Below are 26,827 nucleotides of genomic sequence, written 5' to 3' on the forward strand. Positions count from 1 at the left end.
AGTTAAAGACAGGACTCAGGAGAAGAAAGAGAGGTGAGCAAAAGAGGCTTATGAAAGGACGTTGTGAGGCTGTGTTCTCTATAACCAACAAAAGAAAAATAAATAAGGAGGAACATCTCAAACAATGAAACCAAAGACTGCTGTATTGGAGGTAAGTAATCATTTTGACATGATTTTTGTGTATATAGGAACACATGGAAAAACTATATAGGCTATGATGGCACTTATTTGTAAGCAATATATTTATTCATAATAAATATAAAAATAACTTGGTCACTTTATTAAAAGGAAAACCATGACACAAAAACGTTCTGTAGTATAGTACCATGATGGTATCAGATGGTAATCCTACGATCCTGAATGTTTAGCAAGTTCAAATACCATTGTAATTAGGCTACTTAGAGAAAACCATTATATGTCCATGAACCATGTCAAAACATGGTCAAACTACTTTTGGAAGAGGGATGACTAAACAGATAGCTCTTCACATCAGGCAGGCTACACTACACGGTGGTGGATCTCATATTACCATTGTAACTCTAAACTGGCTGATAAATGCATATCTCAGTGTTGAGAACATAGTGAATGAGGAGGCCCCGCCCCCGCCCGGCTACACTCTCTCTGTATCTATTGACGACGACAGGAGCGCACAGCTGCCTACGTAGAGCTGGACAGATCAAGTGTACGGAGCGCTTTTCATTTGACTTGCGCTCCGGGCAAATTTGCTACTTTTATCCGATATTGGAATTCTTTCAGAAGAACATTCGCGGGGGGAAAACAAAGTTTCCCTCAAAAAACGAATTTCAGAAAGTCCTTTTCAACGCGCAAATAAAAACTAGTTTGGATTGTATAATTTTTGGAGTGAGTTTTTGCACTACAATGAGTGCTGTTTTGGCCACTGAAGGCCTCTTCTTCTCCGCCTTACAGCCCAGCACCTCGGTCACAACATATGCGATCCCGACCGATGACCACCCCAGGAAGGATCACCTGTCGAAAGCCAGACGCGTCCAGCAGCAGGTCCAGCAGCGCATGGCGGAGAAATCCTCATCCTCATCCCGACTCAACGCCTCTACAGGTGAGTAAAATCTGCTGAGGATCCGTCATCATGGGGTGCTGTGCTCTTCACAACCCTTATAGCATAAGTATTGGCCTGGAATGTGCAAACAGGACATTTTTAAACATTTAGTCAAATGCAATGTACAATTTTAAACATATTTCAGGTTACATAGCGTAGCCTACACTAACAGTGCTAGTAGGCTATAGCAGCTCCTCAAAATAGTAAATAGTACATTTTAAATGTGCCTTATACATTAAATAAACTTGAACTTGAATAGTACACGTATAGCAGTTCCTCAAAATGGTACAAGAATAATTTTTAATACTAAGTACATTTGTTTCTCCCTTAGTTGTCTTTAGAATAAACAACAACAATTTGAATTCTGAAAAACTTTTAAATAAATGTAAACTTTTACTAACTTTTTTTTTCTTTTTCAAATGTTAAATTCGCCAGAATTCCGAATTTTTTGGGATTTGTTTATCAAGTTCTAATTTGTTGTATCAGCAACACCAAGGCTTATGAGACCAGTAGTTATGTAAATATAACATGAACACTATAATATGAATAATTATATTATGTATTGTCAAGTTTAAGGAAACAATCTGTCAGAAATGTACAAGTAAAACTTTACAACATTTCTACAATAGCTGAACTTGTGAACACAATACACTCTTTAAAAAAAGGTTATTTTGCGGGGTGTATGTTTCCATGAAGAACCTTTAATATCCAAAAGAACCTTTCCATTGCACAAAAGGTTCTTTGTAGTGAAGAAATGTTCTTTAGAGTTTAGACTATAAAATGGTTCTTTAAAGAACCTTTCACAAAACGGTTCTTCAGGGAACCAAAAATGGTTCTTCTATGCTGGCATCGCCGTCAAAACCCCTTTTTGGTTCTCACTGGCACCTTTATTTTTAAGAGTGTAGCTCTGCATAGACTCTGGGTGACACTGATTTGTTTTGCATTGCTATGCAAATATCTGTTTGGTCTTCATGTGTTGGTCAAAGTTGGTCACATTTCCTGCAGGTGCGCACACTGTTTCTCCAGCATGCTTGTTGTGTTGCTTTGTATCTTAGATAACAAGAGACAAAACACTTTTGTGAGTGGTCATTTTTCAATCATTTTGTTTTGCATTTGGCTGAGTTGCTGGGAATCCCCTAAAAACAGGATATTATACTTTGGAACAACTGATATCCTGACATTTTCCTGAAAACTAGACAGTCAATTGGCCCTCAGAATGGAAACTTGTAAACGTTACATAAGCTTGTGTGAATGGAAAATCGGGCCGTTGTTCTACAGTGGAACCTTGACAAGATATATAGAGGCTTTCAAATGCAAATGTGTAACATGGATCACTCAGCACATGTGATTTAGAGATGGAAGCCATTGAGAGCAGTGTGTGGATGTTTGTGGAGGAGGAGGAGGAGGAGTGTAGACAACCCGTGGGAAAGGTATCGCTTTCTTCTCTGGCTTAGAAAGGCAGGTAGAAATTAGGGCAAACCTCTCTCTCCACCTCCCCAACACCCCACCCCCATTGCCCTTTATAAGTGAAACTTTCTCTTGTCAAGAAGGTGGCTGAAATATAACCAAACTAATCCTTGACAGAAGCATTAGGTCAAACATTATATTACAAATCACAAATTAACAGGAATAGGAACCTAAGGGGATAAGCTATTATATAGTATAGTATATGAGGTTTCAAGTTGAAGTATACAGATCTCACTCAAATTATAGCAAAGTCCATTTCTCAATACTTCACACTTATTATGAATAGAAAAGACGTAGCTAACCAGTAACACTAAATAAAATCTGGCAGAAACTCTAGCCTTTGGGATGCCTGTTTGCAAGAGGAATGTTAGGCATTTAAACTTTGACCCTATTGTTGAGCCTAATCACAGCCGGTGATTTAGAGAGCTCCTATCTGGCCTATGTTAAAAATGAGCTTGGACGTGACCCTTTGAAAAGAAGACGAAATGACCAAGCTGGCGTTCTTGAGTTGAGTGATATTTTTTTCCAAATACAGAACAAACTACAACATAAGAAATCATTTTAATATATCGCCACCTTGGAATTATGAGGTTCTATCTGCATTCTGACTAGTTTGGAGTATATTGAGCTTTAAAGTTTTTGCATTCCATTCGACTGTGTAGAAAGAATCTTTTATTTTCTAAATAAAAAGTAAGAAAAAATTCAAAACTTAAAAAACAACATCACATAATGTAAAGAAGTTGTCACAGAATAAGAATATGTGAATAACTCAATTTTGACAAAAATGTCAGATAGAACCTTATAATTCCAAGGGGACAGCATTTTTTATATTTACATTTTTTATATGCAATGCATTTTTGGTTTGTTTGTTCATAGTCAGCTTACAAATGAGCTCAGTTTGACCTGGTCTGTCACACACTTAGTCACACCTCCACGTCCTTTGCAGAAGAGTTTCCTGCCATTTGAGTGTTTTATCAGTATATAGGGCAGTTCTATTTTAGCTTATGGGAGACTTGAATGGGAGGATGTGTGATGGTCAAACATTTCAGAGAAGAATAACCGTGAAAAAAGTCTTGTTTTTAAGGCGCATTCAGTCGCATGCAACAGACTGCTTTGCAATTATCCTAAAAATACAAGTGCCTGCTATTAAATTATCATCAAGATGTATGCTCTGTTACTCAGATTTTGTAACCAAGTTGTCAGGGAATGGGATTGCGTGGGTTTTAATCATCCTCAGACTCATTCTGGTGATTTATTGAGCATATGTGCAATAAGAATCTCACACTTTATCAATTCCAGCAGCAACAAGTTTAGTATGTGTTGTGTTGTTATTGCACTTGGGTTTATAATTGAACATTTTTAGACAGTCCAGCCACATCACTCGTAAACATTGTGGTCACGGGGCAGATTTGCTTTTTGTAATAGTTTATCGTTTTTTTTTTATTTATTTTATATTTTCAGTTTTACAGAAAACAAAAGACTAAAACAAATTCTGTAGTCTAATAATATATGTATTTAAAAGCATCACCATCAGTGAAGTATACTGTGTATATACAGTATATCAATACAGCCTGCTTATCAGTTACATTAAGGAATTAATTAGGTGGTGGAATGTACTCTGAAAAACAGAAGGAGATGAGCAAAGACATGCATGTCACGCCAAGGATCTCTGAAACAAAACAGATGTTTCAATTTTAGAAGTAATCTTCCCTGAACACTCTTATCCACCCAATATGAAGGAATTTAACATTTAATGAACTTAGTGGCTACCAACCATCTCAATACAGTGCACTTCAAAGGTCTGAAATCATGCCAGTTCAAGGAAATGCTGATTTTTAAAAAAATTATAGTCACAGTTAATCAAGATAAAGACAGCTTTGGTCAGGTCTTGAACCTTTGAGCATTCTTGCCAAGACTTAAATTCAGACATTTGTGCTTCCTGTCAGACTCCCCACGGACAGATTAGAAACTTTAGTTTAAACAGGAATTAGCTAAAAATTTGAGTGGGAAAATGTTTTACAGAGGAGGAGAAGGGTGGGATAATGAAGCTGATGAAGAATTTTAAGTCATTTTAAATGATTATGGAAATGCAGATTGCATTATCACAGCATTTTCTACATTATTATTGCCCCAAATAAAATTTATTCGATTTAATTAGATAACAGAATTGAATACAAATATTAAGATGGATGGTAAACACTCTTTAGTCTAATAAGTTCAGTATTTTTCTTCTTCAGAAAAACATTGTAAGTATGTGCCAAAGTCAATCTACTCTTTTTACCTATTGAGCAACATATCCTGTCACATTTATATGGAGCTCTAGCTGAAATTCATCTCTCCTCTGGGAGGAGCAATATGTGGTTGACCTCATCTTTCAGTCATCACAAAAACGGAACCTATTCTACTCCCCTCAACCCAGCCTGGGTTTGTTGCTTTGGTTTGTTGACTGTAGACAATTTCTGTTTCTTACCGTCCCACTACTTTATCATGAGGTTTTCTTTCATGCAGGGATCAACCTCTCAAGTTGTTTTTGTTTGTCTACAAAAGTCAGTGTATAGAGGAAAGAAAGAGAAAAAGAAAAAGAGAGACAATAAGACAACAAAGAACACAAAAGCACTGAAGTACCTAAAAAAAAAACATTGAAAATAAGACAAAGGACCACCCAATGATGTCATCCTCTTTTCCCTCTGTCTCATTCTTTTACGGTGTGATTGCTATAGCAGATTTCCCTTCTCATCCATGAAATAACTTCCTTTGAGCATGTTTTTGGAGACTTAAACCTAATGTATTTTCACACATCTAGATGTGAATAACTAATCAGCACTGTTTGCAACAGACTGGGTCAAGAAGCCAAGCACTGATAGAAACCTGATCTTTTCAAATTTGCTGAAGCACAAAGTCAGAGAGCTGAATACCAAACAAAGATCAGGTGACACAGCTGGGTCTTGTGTCACTGTTGACCAATGTAATGCTTTGGAAGAAATCCCATCAAAACGAAAGCCACCTGGGAGAGAGATTTTCCTGAGTAGTTCTTGTTTCTCTGAAAGTAATTATCTGGATGGCAAAATAGCAAAAAATCTTTTTCTGTGGAACACACAAGAAGATATTTTGAACAAATGTCTCGATGTTGTATTGAATCCCACTGACTTTCATTGGATGGTCAACAGTTGATTTTCTAGTCAAAAAAAGTTTAGGTTAAAGGGAAAGAATATACGCAATATACAAACAAGTTAGACACAAATATGCTCATAAACAAATGCATTGTTTTAACATTTTACTTAATGGTCCTCTTTCCAGAATTTAACGGCCACTCATCCACTGTGAGATACCAATCCAAAAGCCCTGGATTCAGTTCCAAGTCTCTTATCTACAATGGCAAAAGAACAATGGCGGTAAGTGTGACTACATTCACAAAATTTTCAATTGCATCCTCACTTATTTGAAACAATAATACTTGAGCTTGTTTAACGGATTTAGCCTCGCAACATTTCCACTTAAGACCATGCGGTAACACTTAAAGGGTTAGTTCACCCAAAAATGAAAATTCTGTCATTAATTACTCACCCTCATGTCGTTCGACACCCGTAAGACCTTCGTTCATATTCGGAACACAAATGAAGATATTTTAGTTGAAAGCTGATGGCTGAGAAAGGCTTCAGACAGGCCTCCATTGGCATTCAGTACATTGACACTTCCAAGATCCATGAAAGGCACTTAAAACGTCGTTACAAAGTCCATCTCACCACAGTGACTCTACAATAATTTTACGATGCGACGACAATAGTTTTGTGCGCAAAAAAAAAATCTAAATAACACCTTTATCCAACTTGTTCTCGACTTCCGTGTGTGCCTCCACGACGCATGCGTGAGAATATGACGCAGATCCGCGTTCGGACATATGACCCAGAAGCGATTTGTTTACGAGCAGAGGAAGACGCGTGTGTCTAAGCTGTTGGATTCTACATTGATCATGCTTTAGGTCTCGGCATAGTGCTCAAAATGGGGCTTAAGTGTGTATTTCACGGATTCCCGAACGCCGGCGCTACGTCATATTCTTGCGCATGCGTCGTGGAGGCACACACGGAAGACAAGAACAAGTTGGATAAAGGTGTTATTTTGATTTTTTTTTGCGCACAAAAACTTTTGTCGTCGCATCGTAAAATGATTGTAGAGCCACTGTGGTGAGATGGACTTTGTAACGACGTTTTAAGTGCCTTTCATGGATCTTGGAAGTGTCAATGTACTGAATGCCAATGGAGGCCTATCTGAAGCCTTTCTCAGCCATCAGCTTTCAACTAAAATATCTTCATTTGTGTTCCGAATATGAACGGAGGTCTGACGGGTGTCCAACGACATGAGGGTGAGTAATTAATGACAGAATTTTCATTTTTGGGTGAACTAACCCTTTAATTTCAAGGTCCAATTTTAATGGAGTTAAAGCCTTTAAAGGGTTAGTTCACCCAAAGATGAAAATTCTGTCATTAATTACTCACCGTCATTTTGTTCCAAACCTGTAAGACATTCATCTTCGTAACACAAATTTAGATATTCTTTATGAAATCTATGAGCTCTATGACCCTTCTATTACCCCTTTTCCACCAGAATGAACCGGGTGCTAGTTCAGAGCCAGTGCTAGTCCCAGTTCATAGTTGGTACGACTGAGGAGCCTTCTAAGAACCGTTTGCTTTTCCACATGCTAGAGAGCCACAACAGAGCCAGGTCTTACGTCACTGTATACGTCTCATCTTTCTCAGCAACGCTAGCGAGGCAGCGGAAAACACAAACACACCAGGCTTGTTCGAGATGCATCGGCGCTGCGCAGACCGTTCCACGTATGATATAAAAAAAAAACACATGAGTGAATCAAAAGCATAAGAAGTCGTATGCTCTCGCTGGACTCGTTGTCATACGGCGATTGGTCTGAACAAGCCTTCCATCAACAATGCAAACATTGCGTTACTATTGATTCACATGGCTTTACGATCCTACATCGGCATCAAAACACAGCGAATCCAACGCATTCATTCAGTTCGCCGTAATTTGTATAGACTGAGATTACAAATGAGCAGCAACTATTAGCTCAATTAGCTGCTATTTCAAAAATGCCGGATCTCAAGTTTGTGTTCGTCTTATTGACACCGCCCCCAGCGCCTGATGTAATCGGTTCTTACTTCTAGCCCAGCAATGTTTTGGTGCTACTTAAGAACCACTTTTCCTGGCTCGGAGCTGGTGCTTTGGGTGTGGAAACACAAAGAACCAATTTGAAACTAGGCTCTGGCTCCGTACTAGCACCAGCACTGCCTTGGTGGAAAAGAGGTATATGTAAACCGCAGTGCAGCGCTTCCAGGTTCTACGTTAGAACGCCGGCTCTGTATTGGCCGATGCTGTTCATGTGAACACCACAATGCATGCGTGTGATGCTGACGCAGGAGCTAGCCAATAATGAGCCAGCATTCTGACATATAACCCGGAAGTGCTGCACTGCGGATACAATGTAAACAGCATAGGAGACTGACACAGGAGGGAAGAAATAGTCGTTATTTTCATTTGTTTTTTGCACACAAAAAGTATTCTCGACGCTTCATAAATTTAAGGTTGAACCACTGCAGTCAGATGGAATTTTTTTAGCGATGTCTTTACTACCTTTCTGGGCCTTGAAAGTGGTAATTAAATTGCTGCCTATTGAGGGGTCAGAAAGCTCTTGGATTTCATCAAAAATATCTTAATTTGTATTAACCTATATCTTATATGTTTGGAACGACATGAGGGTGATTAATTAATGTCAGAATGTTCATGTTTGGGTAAACTAACCCTTTAAAAAAAGCATGTTGTTAATTTCAAATTAAGTCAAGTTTTTCTCGTTTTATGCCAGCTACTAAGTACAATTCTTTCATTTTACATCATTTTGCATTGATAGCACTCACAAGTCCACAATCCCATGACAATGACACTCTGTGTGGCTGCGCCTTGCACACACAATGATGCGGTATTTTGCGTTCTCCTGTGAGAGCTGTGTTTAGAAAGTGAAGTGCAGTTCTAGCAAGCTCCGGAATTGAGCTCAGAGCCCAATGTGCATCTGAAACATTCCTAACCCGAGACCTCATGTGCCAAATGGTCGACCGGAGGCCATGTTACCCCTTCTGTGAGATAGCAGTGAGCCTGCAAGAGGAGTTAGCATGTACTTAATCACTCATATCAGACACAAAATGTTGCTTTTGTATAATTTTGATATTCATATGACTTTATGCTTTTACACAGACACCCCGACAGCCTCAGTACGCAGGCGAATTTTCCTCTCGCTCTGCAGTAGAAGTGGGCACACGGCACAGAATCAGCCATGGCGTGCCCATGCCCGCCGTAGTGGGCCGCCCGTACATGTACCATGATGATTCACATCTGAGTGGCTCTTACAACCAGATGCAAACATCAGAAGCGAGGACACTGAATCGGACTGAGCAGGAGGTGGCGGCAATGGCCGGGCTCACGTTGCAACGGCAGCCATCTCCTGTGGCGAATTGGATGCCGTCGTATACCCACAGCCCTTCACCCAACGCGATGCACAGTCAACGCACCCTCAGTGGGACCCTGGCACGGGATGGTTTCAACACAGGATGGAGGGAGGCAGAATTGGCTAATCAATATTCATTTAAAGGCCCTTCCCACCGGACCATCAGCCGGATAAATAATCGTCAGATGCAGCAGCAACAGCAGCAAAGGCTGAGCGGCAACTCAATGCAGTGGCAACAGATGTCCACTGGGGGAGCCAGTCTGATGGGTGCTGGGCATTACCAAGGCACCATGAAGAGAGCAGGGTCTGTGCATAGTATGAAGAGTGTCGGTCGTGGTGTGGACGTTTATGATGGATTGGTCGATGGAACCATGGATGATCTTGGCGGGTAATGTAACATTATTCACTACAAAAAAGATGTCAATTGTCTCCATTTAGCCGTGTTCTCATGCCGTGTCTACAAAATTATTGATATATTTGGACTCAAGTTTAATAGGTATACAACATAGAAGCATTTATACAATGCAGTGTACATGATAACATCTTTTGTTTAACACTTGATAAATCATCAATTATTAGCAAATCTTAAACACACACTGCCGTTCAAAAGTTTGGGATCTTTATGATTCTTTTGAAAAAGTCTCTTATGCTGACCAAGGCTGCATTTATTTGAATTAAAGGGATAGTTAATCCAAACTAATCCAAATCCATACTCACCCTCATGTCGTTTCAAACTGAAATCAAAGAGCTTTCTGTCCCTCCATGACAGGAATCCATATGAATTGAGCGGTTTAGTCCAAATTTTCTGAAGAGACCTGATGGCTTATATGATGAACATATTCAATTTAGGCTTTTATGCACATATAGACCAGATCAGCGAACATAAACAGAAGCTCAAACGAACCTGCTTGACGCGCGAGAACAAACCTCTTGCGGAAGCTCAAAACTGCTGCGTAAACATGAGAATGATCCTCATTGGTTCTCGCACGTCAAGCCAACATGCTTGAGCTTCCGCCTAACAAAACTGATGTGTGTGATGACGAATGTTTATATGTGAATAAAAGCCTAAATTCAATCTGTTCATCATATAAAGCGATCCTGTCTCTTCAGAAAATTTTGGACTAAACTGCTCAATTCATATGAATTAGTTTGAATGAACTTGATGAAGCGCCAAAGTGTCAATGGAGGGTTTGGAACGACATGAAAGTGAGTGATTAATGACAGAATTTTCATTTTTGCACGAACTAACCCTTTAAAATACAGATAAAACAGTAAGATTGTGAAATATTACTACAGTTTAACATCTGTTTTCTATGTGAATATATTTTAAAATGTAATTTATTCCTGTGACGGTAAAGCTGCATTTTCAGCATCATTACTTCAGTGTTCAGTGTCACATGATCCTTCAGAAATTATTCTTGTATGCTGATTTGGTGCTCAAGATGCATTTCAACATTTTATTATCAATGTCGAAAACAGTTGTGCCACTTAAAGGGATAGTTCACCCAAAAATTAAATTTTTTTCTCATTATTTACTCACCCTCATGTTTTCCAAACCTGTATGATATTTTAAAGAATGTCGAATTGACGGCACCCATTGACTTCCGTAGTATTTTTGAAATTAAATGAATTACACTTTATTTTAAGGTGTCTTTGTTACACTGTAATGTGTAATTATACATTACAAGTACTGAGTAATATTAAGTAACTACATGTACTTACTATAGGGTTAGGATTAGGTTTTTTTTGGTGTAGGGTTAGTTGCATGTAACAATGCATAATTTATAGTTATTACTATTTTTCCTACTATGGAAGTCAATGGGTGCCGTCAACTGTCTGGTTACCAACATTCTTTAAAATATCTTCTTTTATGTTCAACAGAAGAAAGAAATTCATGTAGGTTTGGAACAACATGAGGGTGAGTAAATTATTTTTTGGGTGAACTATCCCTTTAATATTTTTGTGGGAACTGTGATAGATTTTATCAGGATCCTTTGATGAATAGAAAGTTCACAATAACAGTATTTTGATTTTTTTCAGGATCCTTTGATGAATAGAAAGTTAGAATAGAAAGAACAGTGTTTATTTATAATAGACATCTTTTGTAAGATAGTCTTTAGCCGTCTGTCAATTTTGATCAACTTAATGCATCCTTGCTGAATAAGAGTGTTTCTTCTTTTAAAAAATAAATAAAAAAAATCCCAATCTTTAGTGTATTAGACTTATAAATTAAAAATAATATTTTAGTTTAAACAAATTCATGTATAACTTATTTTACACTTAACTTATTAACACTTTCCATTTTGTTTATATGAATGAGCAGAATCCATAACTTGGACATGACCACGGCAGTCAGTTATCTCTCTTCCACTGATGTTGCAATGCAGATGTTGGGAGCAGCCTACATACAGCATCAGTGTTATCACAGCAATGAAGCCAAAACCATGGTAAAAACAAAACAAAGCATTATATTAATTCAGAAACATTTGAAACAATGGAAATACCACATGCGATAGAAGTACTAAGGAAAATATTGGAATAGAAATCCACTTGCAATTTTGACTTCAATCAACAACAATGTGACATTTTTTTAATTTTGTGATTATTTACTGTGTCATATTTTCTGGTACCTTGGGGTCCAATCAGGGCAGAATCTTCTTGTGTTGTACATGGCGACTCTCAGTCCAGGGCAGCAACAGTGCTCTGTTTGGACAGGATTAGTGGGGCGTACACACAGGATGTGTTCTTCCTTTCAAAAACAGCCACATGAAGTTCATCCGACAGGAACAGAATGCTGGGGTCTAGTGACATGTTTTTAAAGTCTAACTCTTTTGAACTTTATTCTCCGTCTTAAAAAGTGCAAAGCTCATGCCACGAGACACTGAAGAAACAGACATGGTCAGTGACCAAAGATTGATTCATAAGTACAATAAACAGCCATTAAAAAAATACTTCCCCCAAGTGGTTGGATGAATTGTCTGAGTGGTCAAGCAGACAAAATTACAGAAGCTTGTTTCCACCACAGAATAAAAAATAAAAAGGTAATTGTGACTTTTTATTTTATTTAAAAATGTTGGCTATTTCTCGCAATTACAAGATTATAATCACAATTCTGAGAAAAAAGTCTGAATGTGAGAAACTCGCAACTGCAAGAAATAAAATCAGAATTGCGTTTATTGAGTTTATATCTTACAATTCTGACTGCAATTCCAATATTATAAATCACAATTCATCACTAAAATCCCTTTTAAAGTCTATAAACATAAACCACGTTCAAGGGGAAAAATGAAGTCGATGAGACAGCTTTACAATAAAAAAAGTAAATGGTGTTAAGTTTGGTTAAAAGAATCGACCGGCCCTCTTAGATGTCTGCAAAAAATGTATTTACATAGCGGATTGAGCATGGTCAAGCTCTAGGCAAAGCCTATTTTTCTTCACTATTGTTATATTTTATACTCAAGCCAGATGGAGAGAATACCTTCACCCTGCCCTTAATCTTTATCCTCAACCTCAGGGAGCAGAACATTCCGCCTGAGAGCACATCATGGCAAAACATAGACAGATGTCTGAGCAGGTTGCCATGTTGGGATGAAAAAAGTGTTGTTCAATAGATTAACGTCAATAGATTAATGTAAAATAGATTTTATCGGCGTGAATCACAGAAATGGGATTCAGAGACATGGGATCATTTAGGAATCAATAAGTAATGAACTGATTAAAAAAATATTTTTCTTTCTCTCCGAACTAAACTAGATGTTTTTATTCTTGCTCAGGTGCGCAGTTTGAAGGGCATTTCAGCATTAGTACAGCTGTTCAGCAGTGAGAACCAGGAGGTGCAGCGCTATGCGACAGGTGCTACACGCAACCTCATCTATGAGAATATGGACAACAAGACAGCACTTATCGAAGCCGGTGGCATTAGCAAACTAGTTGGCGCTTTAAGAGAACCAGATGATGAACTACGCAAAAATATCACAGGTACGTATATTTTAGGGGGAGGGGGGTTTCAGAGCAAGGCAAATGTTTTGGACTATGAACTTCACTTTTGAAAAAAATAGTGGGGCTCATATCTAAGCCAGAAGTCAAGTATATTTAGTAGTATTGATTCAGTATTGATTCAGTACAAAAGTCCACCACATCAGTAAGGTCAGGGATTTTTTAGATGCCAACTTGGAGCAGATTTGTCAGTGTAGACAGGTGGAGAGTTAAGTTAGGCACTGAGCATATTCAGAGAAACAGAGAGAGCAGAAAAGCAAAAGTTGTCTGGCTGTTACCTGGAATCACTCCAAGTCTCAGATGCAGTGGGAAGTAGACTCCCAGAGGCCTTTGTGCTCTGTGAGATTTGCTATCACCCCCACCCCCTCACACACTCACACTCACTTAGTAAACAATCCTTGACATTCTTTCCTGCTGGACTCCGGGTTGCCAGGTCTCTTAGTGACATTTTATGACTTGCACTCTTATCTTTGATGAGTTTAAAACCTCACAATACACTAGTAGCTTAGCGATCTGTGTACTAAACATCCCCCAATGGGCAGTTTCATGCATTTGAGAACTTTAGAGTTAATGTTTTTTTTGTTTTTCAAAATTATTTTATTACTATTTCTACCAGTGTAACTGTTTGGTGTACACAGGAACAGGCTGAAGACTCCAAAGCTCAGAATGCAAACTTAAACTTTAATAATGCTTCTTCAAGAACTCAAAACAGGCCATTGGCATCCAGGTTAACAGAACAGGTAACAAAAAGCAAGGCAGGGAAACACTTCAACATAACATAACAGTGACTAGACAAAGATTGAAGGTGAGAGTGGGACCACGGAGGAGCCGGAAGCTCAGGGGACCACGGAGGCGCCGGGAGCTCGGGAGACCATGGCGGTTCAGGTTGTTCAGGGAGTTCAGGGGTCCATGGCGGTTCAGGGAGTTCAGGGGGCCGATCCAGAGTGGACTCAGGCAATTGCTCAGGCCATGGCGATTCAGGGAGTTCAGGGGGCCATGGCGGTTCAGGGATTCAGGGGTCCATGGCGTTCATGGAGTTCAGGGGCCCATTGCGGTTTGGACCCTTCAGGGCTGGCCTCCATGGAGAGGTAGCCCCCCCCCCCCCCCCCTCCCCCCGGTAGGAACCGCAGGAGGAACAAGAGACAGAGCCCTCACTGGACTGGAGACCGGAGGCGGAGTCCACTCTGGACATGGAGACAGGAGGCGAAGTCTACTCTGGACGGGAGACAGGCGGCGAAGTCCACTCTGGACGGTAGACAGGAGGCGGAGTCCACTCTGGACGAGAGACAGGAGGCGGAGTCCATTCTGGACGGGAGACAGGAGGCAAAGACCACTCTGGACTGGAGACAGGAGGCACTGTGGACTCAGGTCACGGGCTGGAGCCCTCTCTAGACTCTTGTCGCGGGCTGGAGCCGTCACTGGACTCTCGTCGCGGACTGGAACCGTCACTGGACTCTCGACATGGACATAAGCCGTCGCAGGATTCTCGAAGGAGACTGGAGACGCCATGGGAAACTGTATGGGAACAAGAGACGTCACAGGACACTGGAAGGGGACGGGAGACGGTTCTGTCCAAAAATCAATGACCTAGTGGTCCTCCAATGGGCTCTGGACGGAGACAAGGGACGTCACTGGGCTCTGGACGGAGACAGGGGATTTAACTAGGCTCTGGATGGTTGCAGGGAATGTCACAAGGCTCTGGATATGGATGGGAGACATTGTGGGACTCTAGATGAGGACTGGAGCTGGTTCTGTCCAAAAGTCAATGAGCCATTTTTCCTCGCTGGCTCAGGCATGGGGGCGGCCATCTTGGCTGGAGGCAAGGGCTCAGTTGTATCGGCGGCCATCTTGAACTGAGACGAGGGCTCAGGCGGTGCGGCGGCCATCTTCCTCCTTCACTTCCTCTTTTGAGCCGGTGCAAAAATTTACTCTGGAGCAGCTGTGGAGGGTCTTGTTGCAGGCTTGGGGTGAGTTGGAGGACCCAATCAACTCTGAGATGGGACTGGATGAGGATTATGTTCCTTGATTTCTTCAACAACGAAATTAGAACCATTAAGCCAGAGGATAAGGTTAATGGACTCTACAAAGGACAAACAAGGCTCAGGCGACAAAAAACGAATGACTTCCTCATCCAGTCCCATCTGAAAGTATGCATTGAGCACAGAATCATTCCAACTCACCAGATGGGAAAACTTAACAAACTCCTCCACATACTGCTCGAGAGGACAACCACTGTGCCCGAGGGAGAGGAAAATTTCTTCAGCCATCATTTGTGTGGGTCTAGTCATCTGTAAAGGGTTGGTGTACATAGGAACAGGCTGAAGACTCCAAAGCTCAGAAAGCAAACTTAAACTTTAATAATGCTTCTTCAAGAACTCAAAACAGGCAATTGGCATCCAGGTTAACAGAACAGGTAACAAAACAGCAAGGCAGGGAAACACTCCAACATAACATAACAGTGACTAGACAAAGACTGAAGGTGAGAGTGTAACTTAAGTTGTGAACAGAAACGAGATGATTAACAAGACAACCAGACTACTACTTATAATATGTGTAGGAGTGTCAATTATGCATTTTTTGTAACATTTGATTTTTAATGCTTGATTACTTCACCATTACTAGGCAGTCATGTGTTAAAGGTAGGGTAGGCAATTGGAGATGCTAGCTTAAGATCGGTAGTTACGATGTGTCTGCACTGGACGCAAGCGATGCGACAAAAGAAAATAGAACCCATTATAATCAGTGATGTTGTCTACACTGGATGCGACACGACAAATCTCCGACAGTACACTGATGACTTGTTCTATTTATGACGTACTGACATGAAGGACAAATGCTTTGCAACGGGTGCTTTTTCGCGTCCAGTGTAGACAGCCTTGGTAGCCGGTGTAGACACAGTGTTATGGCGTGAACACAGCATAAGCTCGTTGTTTTGGTTCAGGAGGAACCTTAAAAGGTGGCTGTTGTTTCGGTTGTGGTGCTCTGTGACTGACGTCTGTCTAACTCTGCATAGCATGAAACGTGCTGATGACGTGTGATGTCTGCGCAAGCAGAGAGCGCGGATGTATGGAAATACATACGCTGACAGGCAGGTAGGACATCGTATTGTTGCCCTCGGAAGATTGGATGAACATTTTATGGTCTGATTCCTTCCAGAGACAATATATTCATATAAATACATTTAGACCACTTTACTTAGTGATTGCTATCAGGATGTGAGGGAACTTTCAACCAGCATAACAAAAAAAAATTCTGGAACAAATCACCTACCCTATTTTAATATATTCCCTACATGTCAGTAAATTATTTTTTTTAAAATAATTAACTTAATAAACAATATGATTACATAGCTCACTAGATTATTTAATTCAGAAGATCAACAAACATTTTTTTTTTATGATTTTATCCCTTTAGGGAAATGTATGCTCCCATAAAAATAGCTTCTTATTTTGCAGAACTGAACAATCTTTGCCATTTAGTTTTATATAGTCTGAATGACAAAAAATCCACATAAATGGCTTTGATTTTAGTTTAAATTTAAACACATGTGAGTTCATACAAAGTAAACTGTAGTGAAAGATGAGATTAAACAATAGTGATATAACTAAAATATAATATATTAGCTGTTATACTCCATCAGCATGTGTGAATGTATATTATATTTCTAAGTAGAAAGCTAAAGAGGACTAAAGTGTGAGTGTCTCTTCTGTAGGCATTTTGTGGAACCTGTCTTCTAAAGACAGTCTGAAGGAGAGGCTGGCCAGAGAGAGTTTGTCTGAGCTGACGGAGAGAGTGCTGTTGCCTCTATCTGGAGGAGGAGATGCTGGTGTCATTCAACAGAGCGCGTCTGAGGCTGATATATTCTACAACACCACAGGCTGCCTCAGGTACAGCCATCACATATACATGCCTGCATTTAAATACATTTATGTTCTAAAACCTGCACCACATGTATTCACTGCATGGTCAAAAATTAACCAGAGCATGGGGCAAAAATGTCAACAAATGTAGTAACAAGCCCAAGAAATTTAAAACGTGGGGGTGTAAAAAATTATCCATAATGAATGCCTCTATAATAATAATAAAAAAATTATAAAAACCTTACATGAAATTCTATATTGTATATTTCATAATATCATATTATAGGGCTAGACATGATATTGTCCATTATGTCAGCTGCTTGTATATTTGATTAAAAAGTACCAGAAATAATGACATGCTTTCTTTGGGTAACAATCACAAATATGAATGTTTATGGCTGTGTTTGTAATTTGCAAGTTTGTAAAAGACTCCACTGCAGACACGGAGTATACAATGTATCAGATTTCCAGCTGGAAAGATTTATAGACACAATAAAGATTAAGCTGCTTTAAATATTTGAAGACAAATGCATAAAACATTTTTTTTTACATGTTAACATCACCCATTTATATGTATTGACAGGAACCTGAGCTCAGTGAATGAAAGAACCAGGCAGCAGATGCGGGAAACTCGGGGGCTGGTAGACTCTCTAGTCGGATACATCGAAAACTCCCAACAGGAGGGGAAAGGAGAGGACAAGGTCAGACCTGAGAATCAACTTTCAAGTGTTGTGCTTGCTAATATGCTAGCCTTTAGCCTGTGCGAGTGTGGCATTATTTACAAAGTGATAACCATTTTCAGATGGCAATTAGAAAACTATTGTTATTAACATCAGTTGCTGAAATTTACAACATAATTTCCAAAACTGTTCGAAATCCTAATTCTGTGCTTCTGTGCCTTCAGGGTGTAGAAAACTGTGTGTGTGTCCTGCGCAACCTGTCATACCAGCTGTACTCTGAGATCCCTGCTTCAGTTCAGATGCGCTTAGAAGGACCCACTCGAGCACAGAACGTGCGACACAATGATCCCATCGGCTGCTTCACACCACAGAGCAAGAAAGCAAAAGATGTCAGTCTTTTATTTGTATAAGCAGCAATATTATTGTCCTTACTCACCGTTTAAAAATAATGTATTTTATATTACTTATATTTCTTTGAATATACAGTATAGTGATAATACATACTATTGTTCAAAGTTCGGGGTTTGGGATTTTTTTTGTTTTTGAAAGAAGTCTCTCATACTCACTTAAACTCTTAGCATGCTTATGATCAGAAATACTGTATAAAAAAAGTAATATCGTGAAATATATCATAAAAAAAAAAAAAAAAAAAAAAAAATATATATATATATATATATATATATATATATATATATATATATATATATATATACTGTAAATGTGATGCAAAAAAAGTATATATATATAATGGATATATAATGTGTTTTTGTGATAGCAAAGCTGAATTTTCAGCAGCCATTACGGTCTTCAGTGTCACATGATTCTTCAGAAATCATTCTAATATGATAATAATATTTGGTGAAACATTTCAGGATTCTTTGATCAGTAGAAAGTTCAAAAGAACAGCATTTATTTTAAATATAAATCTTTTTTTAACATTATTCATAAAGTCCTTACGGTCACATTTGTTCAATTTAACATGTCCTTGATGAACGAATTACTTCAAAAAAAGAAAAGAAAATTCTTACTGACCCAAAACTTTTGAATGGTTGTGCGACATTTTTGTGGAAACCTTTCAGGATTAGAAAGTTCAAACAAATTTTTTTTGTATCAATGTAAAAGTCTTTACTGTCACTTTTGATCAATTTAATGCAAAAAGAAAGACAAATCTTGCTGACCCCAAACTTTTGAACATTATTGTAGTTATGTGCTTTCAGCAGTGTGCTGAAGGTGTGCTTATTATAGTTCATCTATTAGTAGACTCCCTGCTGTCTGCCTTTAATGAGTTTATAATGTGTTCCTTTAGAGGAATCAAGAGCTGTCCACCTTCTCTGAAGTGGCAAGAGTCCCTAAGGGAGCAGAGTGGCTTTGGCACCCTCAGATAGTCGGTCTGTACAACCGTATCCTGCAGAGCTGCGAGACAAGCACAGCCACACGTGAGGCAGCAGCGGGAGCCCTGCAGAACATCACAGCGGGCGACAGCAGGGTGAGATACGAATCATATTTAATATCATAATTTCAATTGTAGCTGCATCTGTCACTTTTATCACTTTTAGCGCTAATTGTAAAGTTCAATGTGTTCTTCAACTCTCCTACTTATTCCATCTGTATGTTACTTATCTTTGTTTTTTCCATTGCTTTAATGTCTCACTATTCCCCTTCTTTGTGTTTCTTCTGGCAGGATGTCTTACTAATTGCTGTCTCTCTCTCTTGTTTTCCTTCACTCACCATTTTCCTTTGTTCTCTCTTAGTGGGCCTCTGTGTTGAGTCGTGTGGCTCTTGAGCAGGAGCGGATGTTGCCGGTGATTCTTGACCTGTTGCGAAGCCCCACGGATGCTGAGCTCCGTTCTCTCACGGGTCTGCTGAGGAACCTCTCTCGACACTGCAAAAACAAAGCTGATATGGGTTAGTGGATAACTTTTTTTTTTTTGCCCCAGCTCTCTGTCTTTAATCACATTTAAATGTGTAAAACACCCCAGCCAAGATTTCAACATTCTGGCAAAGAAAATGTCTAGATCAGTAAACCCCTACATAAAGTTATTGCGCAAGCCCATAACTATAAAAAAACACATTGATAAATACTAAATTTCTCTTCTCACTGCCCATTGTTCTCCTTTCCCTTTAGACGGATTTCTTACACATTTTTACTCCCACACATTCTTTTCATTTCCCATCAGACTCATGCTTGTAACATTCCCAATATCCGCTGAACTGCCGCCTATTCATCCTCACCCTGACCTCAGCTCTCTACTTCACTATAATCCACCCCTGCTGGGCCACAGGGCGCCTCCTTCATCAAACCACACATATATCATTCACTCTTTCTGTTTGTGTAATTCCAGCTAAATTTGTTTTTGCTTCCTATCTGTAGCTACCAAAGTGGTGAATATTCTGGTGAACAAACTCCCCAGTGATGGGCATCAGAAAGAACCGTCTAGTGACGTGGTGGTCAACATCTGTGGGGTTCTCAACAACCTGGTTACAGGAAGCTCTCTAGCTGCAAGAGATATCGCTTACTTTGATGGACTACCCAAGCTGGTCAGCATTAAGACATCTCATGACAACAGGTAAAACAGTTGCAATGCTATTTACAAAAGCTTTACCTCATGCTTTAATATTGTCAATGTTTCAGAGCTGAAAACATAATTTCTCAAACCTGGTTTTGACACTGAATATAAGTGATTTTAGCTTTTTAATGATATAAGTATTGATATTTTATTGATATAAGTATATGTCTCTACATCAAACCTTAAAAAATATAATAATTTAAATGGTGGCTGTCATAAAAATTGACCAAAAAGGACCTCTAAACAGTGGCGGACCTAGACTTTTATACATGGGGATATCATGTGTAATACTTATTTGTTTTCATTGTTTTGACCGATCTAACATGTATACTAATAAATAAGAAACCACAATTGTAGATACCAGTGAAATTTCACAATTATCAATACCAACTGATATCCTACAGCAATAACTACAATATTTAAAACATTGAATACAAGTGAACAGTCAGCAATAAAGTTAGAACAGTGCTAAGAATTAAGTTTCAGGTCTAACGGTAGGCCTAATTCAGGTAGCCTGCAGAAACTGAATCATCACAAATAAAAATAAAACATTGCATAATCTTCACTGTATAAATGAAATATAGATGAATGCATGTTTAAGCTACAGAAGTCAAGATCAGTGGGTGAATTTTTTTGTTCTTTGATTAACTTTAATGACAGATGGAAGGACGTAGGCTATAGGTTGATGCGGTCACTTTAAGAACAAATGCACAATTTGAATCTAATTCATAGACACGCATCCTATTTCACTTGTCAACTGCTTACATTCGGTTAAGACATAGCCGACTGTGTTTACTATGATACTCGTTATTTTTGGCATACCCTTATGTATATTGTCCATTCAAGCGCAAGATGCGCTCTCTGTGTTCACGCTATTGATGAAGCACCAAATGCTGCGCACTAGACGCGCCCCGTTCTCATGTTTAAGCAGGCGATGCAAAACAGTGAATCTAATCACCATACAGGCAAAAAAGTTCTCTTCAAGAATGAAAAAAAGTGGCGTCGATGTGTTTTGCTGTAAGAACTGCACAAATGGAAACAAAAAAGCGCAATCTATAGCTATATATTTCCATAAGCACTGACTTTGCTGAAAAATGTCAATAGCCTACACTCTTCCAGCCTATGGTGAAGTCATTATACATTAAAAATGTTTTGTGTCAAATTGTGTCGTTTAATGGAAAACTATGTGAATGGCGCAGCAGGATTTTGAACAACTCTGCGCTTATGCCGCGACCCCAATCGGTTTGGCAACTAACGTTAATATTCTCTTAATATTCAACGTTAATAGCCTACATGAACAATGTGCAGCGCCGCCGCATGTCAAAATTAATAGTTTTATTCAGTAAGGATGCATTAAATTGATCAAATGTGACAATAAATGCATTTATAATGTTCCAAAAGATTTATATTTCAAATAAATGTTGTTCTTTTGATCTTTCTATTTATCAAAGAATCCTGAACCAAATATATCCAAGTTTTCTCAAAAATATTAAGCAACATTGAAAATAATAGAAATGTTTCTTGAGCAGCAAATCAGCATATTAGAATGATTTCTGAAGGATCATGTGACACTGAAGACTGGTGGCTGATTCAGCTTTGCATCACAGGAATACATTTACTTTAAATTGTAATAATATTTCACAATAATACAGTTTGTAGTTTTGGTGAGCATAAGAGACTTCTTTCATAAACATAAAAAAAATCTTACCAACACCTTTTAAATATTTTTAATAGATAGTGCACATTTTAAGAGCTTGTCACAAATGTAAATGCTTTAGTTTGTGGGGAATAGACTGAAAAAAGCCTTACATTGTATGCTATATTTGGGTTATTCTCAGGAATATTGATATAATAGACTTGATAAATGAAATTCTTTGATATATTTACTGTAACTCTGTTTAATTTGTAATAGAAATAACATTTGAAAATAATGTTATTAAGAATGAAAACATTCTAATTATCTTCCAGCCAAAATGTGTCACATAAAACGACACTGTTTATGATTTGTAAATGTACTGTGATGGGGTTGAAATAATTGTGGCATTTTAGAATTAAGCTTAAGGTTAGTCACGATAAACTTCACTAATTACATATTCAGGATTCGGGGGTAGTATAAGAGTTGGCCTTTGAAAAACAAATGGTTCTTTTATGGTGGTCCCCCATGTTTATGGTGCTTACAGACCCATTACTTTAGAGCTAAGGTTAGAAAGCATAATTTCTGATAAACTGATATGATAAGAAATAATTTTTTCAGGCACTTTAAATGTTGGACCTCTCCTACGAGCTCTCATAGCACTACTGTTGTAATATAGCCTACATACTGTTTCATTATTTAGCTGTTTAATCAAGAGCACAATGTCCCAGCATTGCTTCTCATGTTTCTCCCTTCTTATTCTATCTCAGTCCTGGGAAGCTGAAAGCAGCTAGGGCCGCCTCCACGGTTCTGACCAACATGTTTCAGTACAGCAAACTTCACAGAGACTACAAACAGGTGAGTCTCTGTATAAAACCCAGCTAAAAGCACAACTGAACGTGTTACTGTTCAGAGTTGCTAGTAGTAGGCATGCGACAAAAGGCCCTTTCTCTGTAATCCGATATGAAAATGGATACGTTACTGTATACAGACTTTGCACTGATGGATATTGTGTGCATTTGCTTACCAAGGATCAGTGTGCTTGGCCAATGGTCAGCTATTTTATTATGTCAAGTCAATAAATATGGGCGGTTACAGTGTGTGAATAGCTCCTTAAGTATACTGTAAAGCTGTCCAATTGCCCAGTACTGTGCTCTCCTATGTGATATCAGCTATGTTAGTCAGTTATATAACTAAACTGGAACAATATTTACCCACAACCCATTACTGATTACCAGACTTGACTCTAATTAAAGCAAACGTATTGTGTCTTTTCAGTTTTTACTGTTTAAATGACTTTTCTTTTCTTATGTCTTAAATTATATTGCTGCATATTTACAACAAAATAATTTACTCAGTAAAGGATGGCAAGCACACTTCCAAAAACTGCTGACAAAAGCAACTATTTAACACTCGAGCTGAAGGCCGTATCTGTCAAGTTATTGTTTCTCTGGCATCAACACAAGATAAATTTGAATTCACTTAAAGGTTTTCCCCCCCAAAGAGGTTCTATTGTTTTAAATAGTTAAAGCCTAGCCTCATAATGGCCAGTTACACAGGAAGAGGCTGTCTGACTTATATGTGACTGACCAACCATACCTTCTTTTACACGAATATAACAATAATAACCCTTACGAAAAATACGTTTATTCAAGTGTGCTATTAGTATACTTCTTTTAAACTAAAAAATAAGAAAGTATACTTTCAGTCTACTTTTTATGCAATGTAACAGAAATATACTTTATGTACTTCTCAGAAATATACTTAAAATTGCACTTAAACATACTTGACTTATACTGACAGAAAAGGCCAAGTATATTTGGCCTATACTTTCATTCAATCTTTTGATCGAGATAAACTTAAAAGTATAATTAAGTATTCTAAGTATACTTGGCTTGTAGTTGTATTTAATATTTTGATTTGAGTAGCCTATTAAATACTTTTTTCACATAGTTTTACATACAGTCTTATAAACATACATTGATTTATAAAGAAACCAGATATGTTCATAATTCTGTGTATCTGAATTTTTGTGTAGGCTATACCTCTGGTAGTGTACATAGGAATTTACTTCAAATCTACTTTACTCTTTCCAGCCACTAACGTAATTTTCCGGCTATCAATGTTTTGACTGTTATATGGTATATGGCTATTACCCATCTTCTAGTACAGAATCTCTGGATCAAAACACAGGCGAAGAAGATGATGTATAAAATGTTTGTAGAATATAAAGAGTTAAAGTACAGTTAAAGGAATACCTAAATAGGAGCATAGTAGTATAACTTTAAGTGCAAAAATAATACATAGATAGTAAACAATAACTATGATATGTATGATAAGTATACTTGCAGTGTAAAACTATTGAACTAGTAGTTTACTGAGAGTATATTTCAAAGTGTACTTTCATAAACTAAAAAAATGTACTACAAGTATTAAAATAGTGCTACACTTATAAGTTCACTTGTGCAGTATAAATGAGAAACTTGTGGACTTGTTGTGCACTTAAAGTTTACTACTGTTACACTTATAGTACACATAAAATATAGCCTACCTGAAAATATACTTGAACTTTACTTTAACTTGACGTATACATCTTTTTCGTAAGAGAAAATTAATGTACAGAAAAAAACAAACATTCATTTTGTGTCAATTGTTATCGGAATACAAATACAGATTTTTAGAAACATGTAACGCAGACAACAAAGCAAGATGTACAGTTCTCCTCTGACATCTAGCAGTGGCCCAAACTAAACTTTTGAATACCAAGTACCTCACAGAATGTGCATTCCAGTGATTTATTCTTCTTCAGAAGCGCTCATTGTTAGAGGCCATCAAATGGTCAGTAAATGACTCTGGGCGGTCCATGGACTTACGGTCCGGGGCTGAGACTAGTTCAAGTTTGTTGTCTGTGTTCAAAATGCCTTTGGTCAGATCAGTGGTCCATGTGGAATGTGACCGTGGAATGCAGGAAGTTCCTTTTTGATCAAAGATATAATATACCAATTTATTTCTTCAGTATATGACTATTATATACTACTAATTTAGAAGTAATTTCTCTTTTTCTGTCTTCAATTTTACAGAAAGGGTTCACAAGACGAGATTTCACTGATGCGACCATCTAATCTGTGTCCATGACTCAATGCTAAACTCAGTGGAGAAGATGGCATTTTACATCTATGGATTTCACTTTACCACCAAAGGGAATGCGACCAGCCTGTTTTTCTCAAACACACACACACATACTATTGTGACCTGTAGCGGAGAGAGTGAATTCTAAAGTTTTTACTAGAGTATAAATTTTAGTTAACAGCACCCTTAAAGTATTACAACATGCCAGAGATGTAGAGGAATGCTTGCGGAGCACTTAGTCTAACAGGCCGAGATGCGTGTGTGTGTTCTAAACCTGAAGCCTGTTTGAGAGAAGACATTAACACCCATTAGTTCCATTACATACTACTGCCAGCAACACACACTAATTCATTTTCATCAGACCTGCTTCTTTTACATAGATTTGAAGTTTAATCCTGTCCAGCCTCTCCGTCTTATCCTAAACATTATATATGTTTTTTTTTTTTTTTTGCACGCGGAGATTCACAGTTCATTGGCTAAAATCATGACCTTTAGAGAAAGAGAGACTGAAGTGCACTGTGAACTAAAATGTTGTAGTTGTTTACAACTGAAGAAACAAATTTGCTGGTTTTGCAATACATATTTGCGATTTTTGCTTTTCATGTAACATTGCTGCAGGCTTTTGTGGTTGTTACAGCAATAATAGCCTTGGATTTTGAGTGCAAATGAGCTTACAAATGACATTGCACCTGAAATAAACCTTTGAAGCAAAGTATCTTGTTAAAGCCTTACTCTGAAAGCACAAATATTACACACTCATTGCCTTTGGAAACGGATAGAAATTAATATTTGAACATTTATAGTATACAAGTCATTTCCAGAGGATTGTATAACAAAAGAATTTGTGTCACTTTTAAAGATTCAACAAAAAAACAATAATTTTGATATAACATATCTTGTCAACATAATTTTTTACCCAAGATTTTTTCAAATGTATTATTATCACCCATTATTATTATTATTATCACCCAGATTTGTGTGATGATGAAAATGGTTCTGATGGTTATTATGAATAAATATGTTCATGAATATTGAACAGTATACACTCTCCAGAAAAGGAACTAACACAAAAAGCCTTGTGAATGCATACTCAGCTCTTTTTTTTCTTTTTTGGTAGGTTTCCTGAGGCTAATGCCCGAAAGATTAGAATACATTATGGGTCAGTGTACAATTGCTGTGGCCTTTAGTTGAGTGCATGGGAACATCTTGAGCAACCACTGACCAAAAACAGCTCTCTCTTCAATATAAAGACGGAATTGTAAAACGCTGACAAAGAGCTTAGGCCTAACTGGATGAAGAGAGGAAGATGAACAGTGTGCAATGTTTAAGAAATCTTCTGCCTAGAGAAATGTTTTTTAACTGTTTACTCTCTAAACACTAAAGACAAAGCAAATATTTAAAAATATAGAATTAAAATCCAACGCAGTTTATTCGCAAGAGAAAATGGTAATTAAAAAGGAAGATTAAGACCTTTAATGACCTCCAAATTATAAAGGCACTCCACATTTTATGCATATCTGGTTTGCGTGGTATGAGCCAAGTATGTTTGGCTGAATGGAAAAGCCCAACGCAGCCACAGAAATATGCACACATGAAATTACTCAGTTCCCCATATGTGGCTCAGCAACACTTAGCGGAAGCAGTTTAAGACTATCATTTCTTTAAAAAAATGTAAAGTTGCTGCTTCATAGGAAAAAATGTGAATGCACACACTCTCTGACAAGATTCACAGCTGCCTATAATCTCAAAATTCAACATATCTGTTAATCTTCCCTATAGTGAAAATTAAATATACCAAAATGTATTTGAAATAATTTAATTTTATGCCTATACTACAAATACAGTTTATTGTAGTATATTTATGTACTTAATATAAATACCCTGCAATTGTACTTTTAGTATACTAAATTGA

At 38.0% G+C, this 26,827-nt stretch overlaps 1 protein-coding gene across 2 annotated transcripts; it reads left to right on the forward strand.

Moving 5' to 3' along the window:
• On the forward strand, positions 1 to 25,983 carry pkp3b (plakophilin 3b). Of its 2 annotated transcripts, XM_079803111.1 has the most exons (14): positions 1 to 151; positions 928 to 1,075; positions 5,840 to 5,934; positions 8,801 to 9,438; positions 11,374 to 11,497; positions 12,824 to 13,028; positions 16,759 to 16,933; positions 17,490 to 17,607; positions 17,811 to 17,975; positions 18,893 to 19,072; positions 19,338 to 19,491; positions 19,958 to 20,153; positions 22,557 to 22,644; positions 24,867 to 25,983. In XM_079803111.1, the coding sequence occupies exons 1-14, from the start codon at positions 125 to 127 to the stop codon at positions 24,906 to 24,908; spliced, it is 2,355 nt and encodes a 784-aa protein (XP_079659237.1). In that variant the 5' UTR covers positions 1 to 124; the 3' UTR covers positions 24,909 to 25,983. The 2 variants fall into 2 exon arrangements, with proteins under 2 accessions (XP_079659237.1, XP_079659238.1); XM_079803112.1 differs by lacking the exon at positions 1 to 151 and having other exon boundaries at positions 643 to 1,075.
• The last annotated feature ends 844 nt before the right edge of the window (positions 25,984 to 26,827 follow it).

The sequence above is a fragment of the Gobio gobio genome (genome assembly GCF_949357685.1).
Source record: "Gobio gobio genome assembly, chromosome: 2".
In the NCBI taxonomy this organism is placed as follows: domain Eukaryota; kingdom Metazoa; phylum Chordata; class Actinopteri; order Cypriniformes; family Gobionidae; genus Gobio; species Gobio gobio.

Excerpts from the sequence above, each read along its gene's own strand:
- pkp3b (XM_079803112.1), top strand. The coding sequence starts at position 880 with ATGAGTGCTGTTTTGGCCACTGAAGGCCTCTTCTTCTCCGCCTTACAG. Across the intron at positions 13,029-16,758 it reads ACTACGCAAAAATATCACAG|GCATTTTGTGGAACCTGTCT; the intron begins GTACGTATATTT and ends TCTCTTCTGTAG. Across the intron at positions 19,492-19,957 it reads CAAAAACAAAGCTGATATGG|CTACCAAAGTGGTGAATATT; the intron begins GTTAGTGGATAA and ends TCCTATCTGTAG.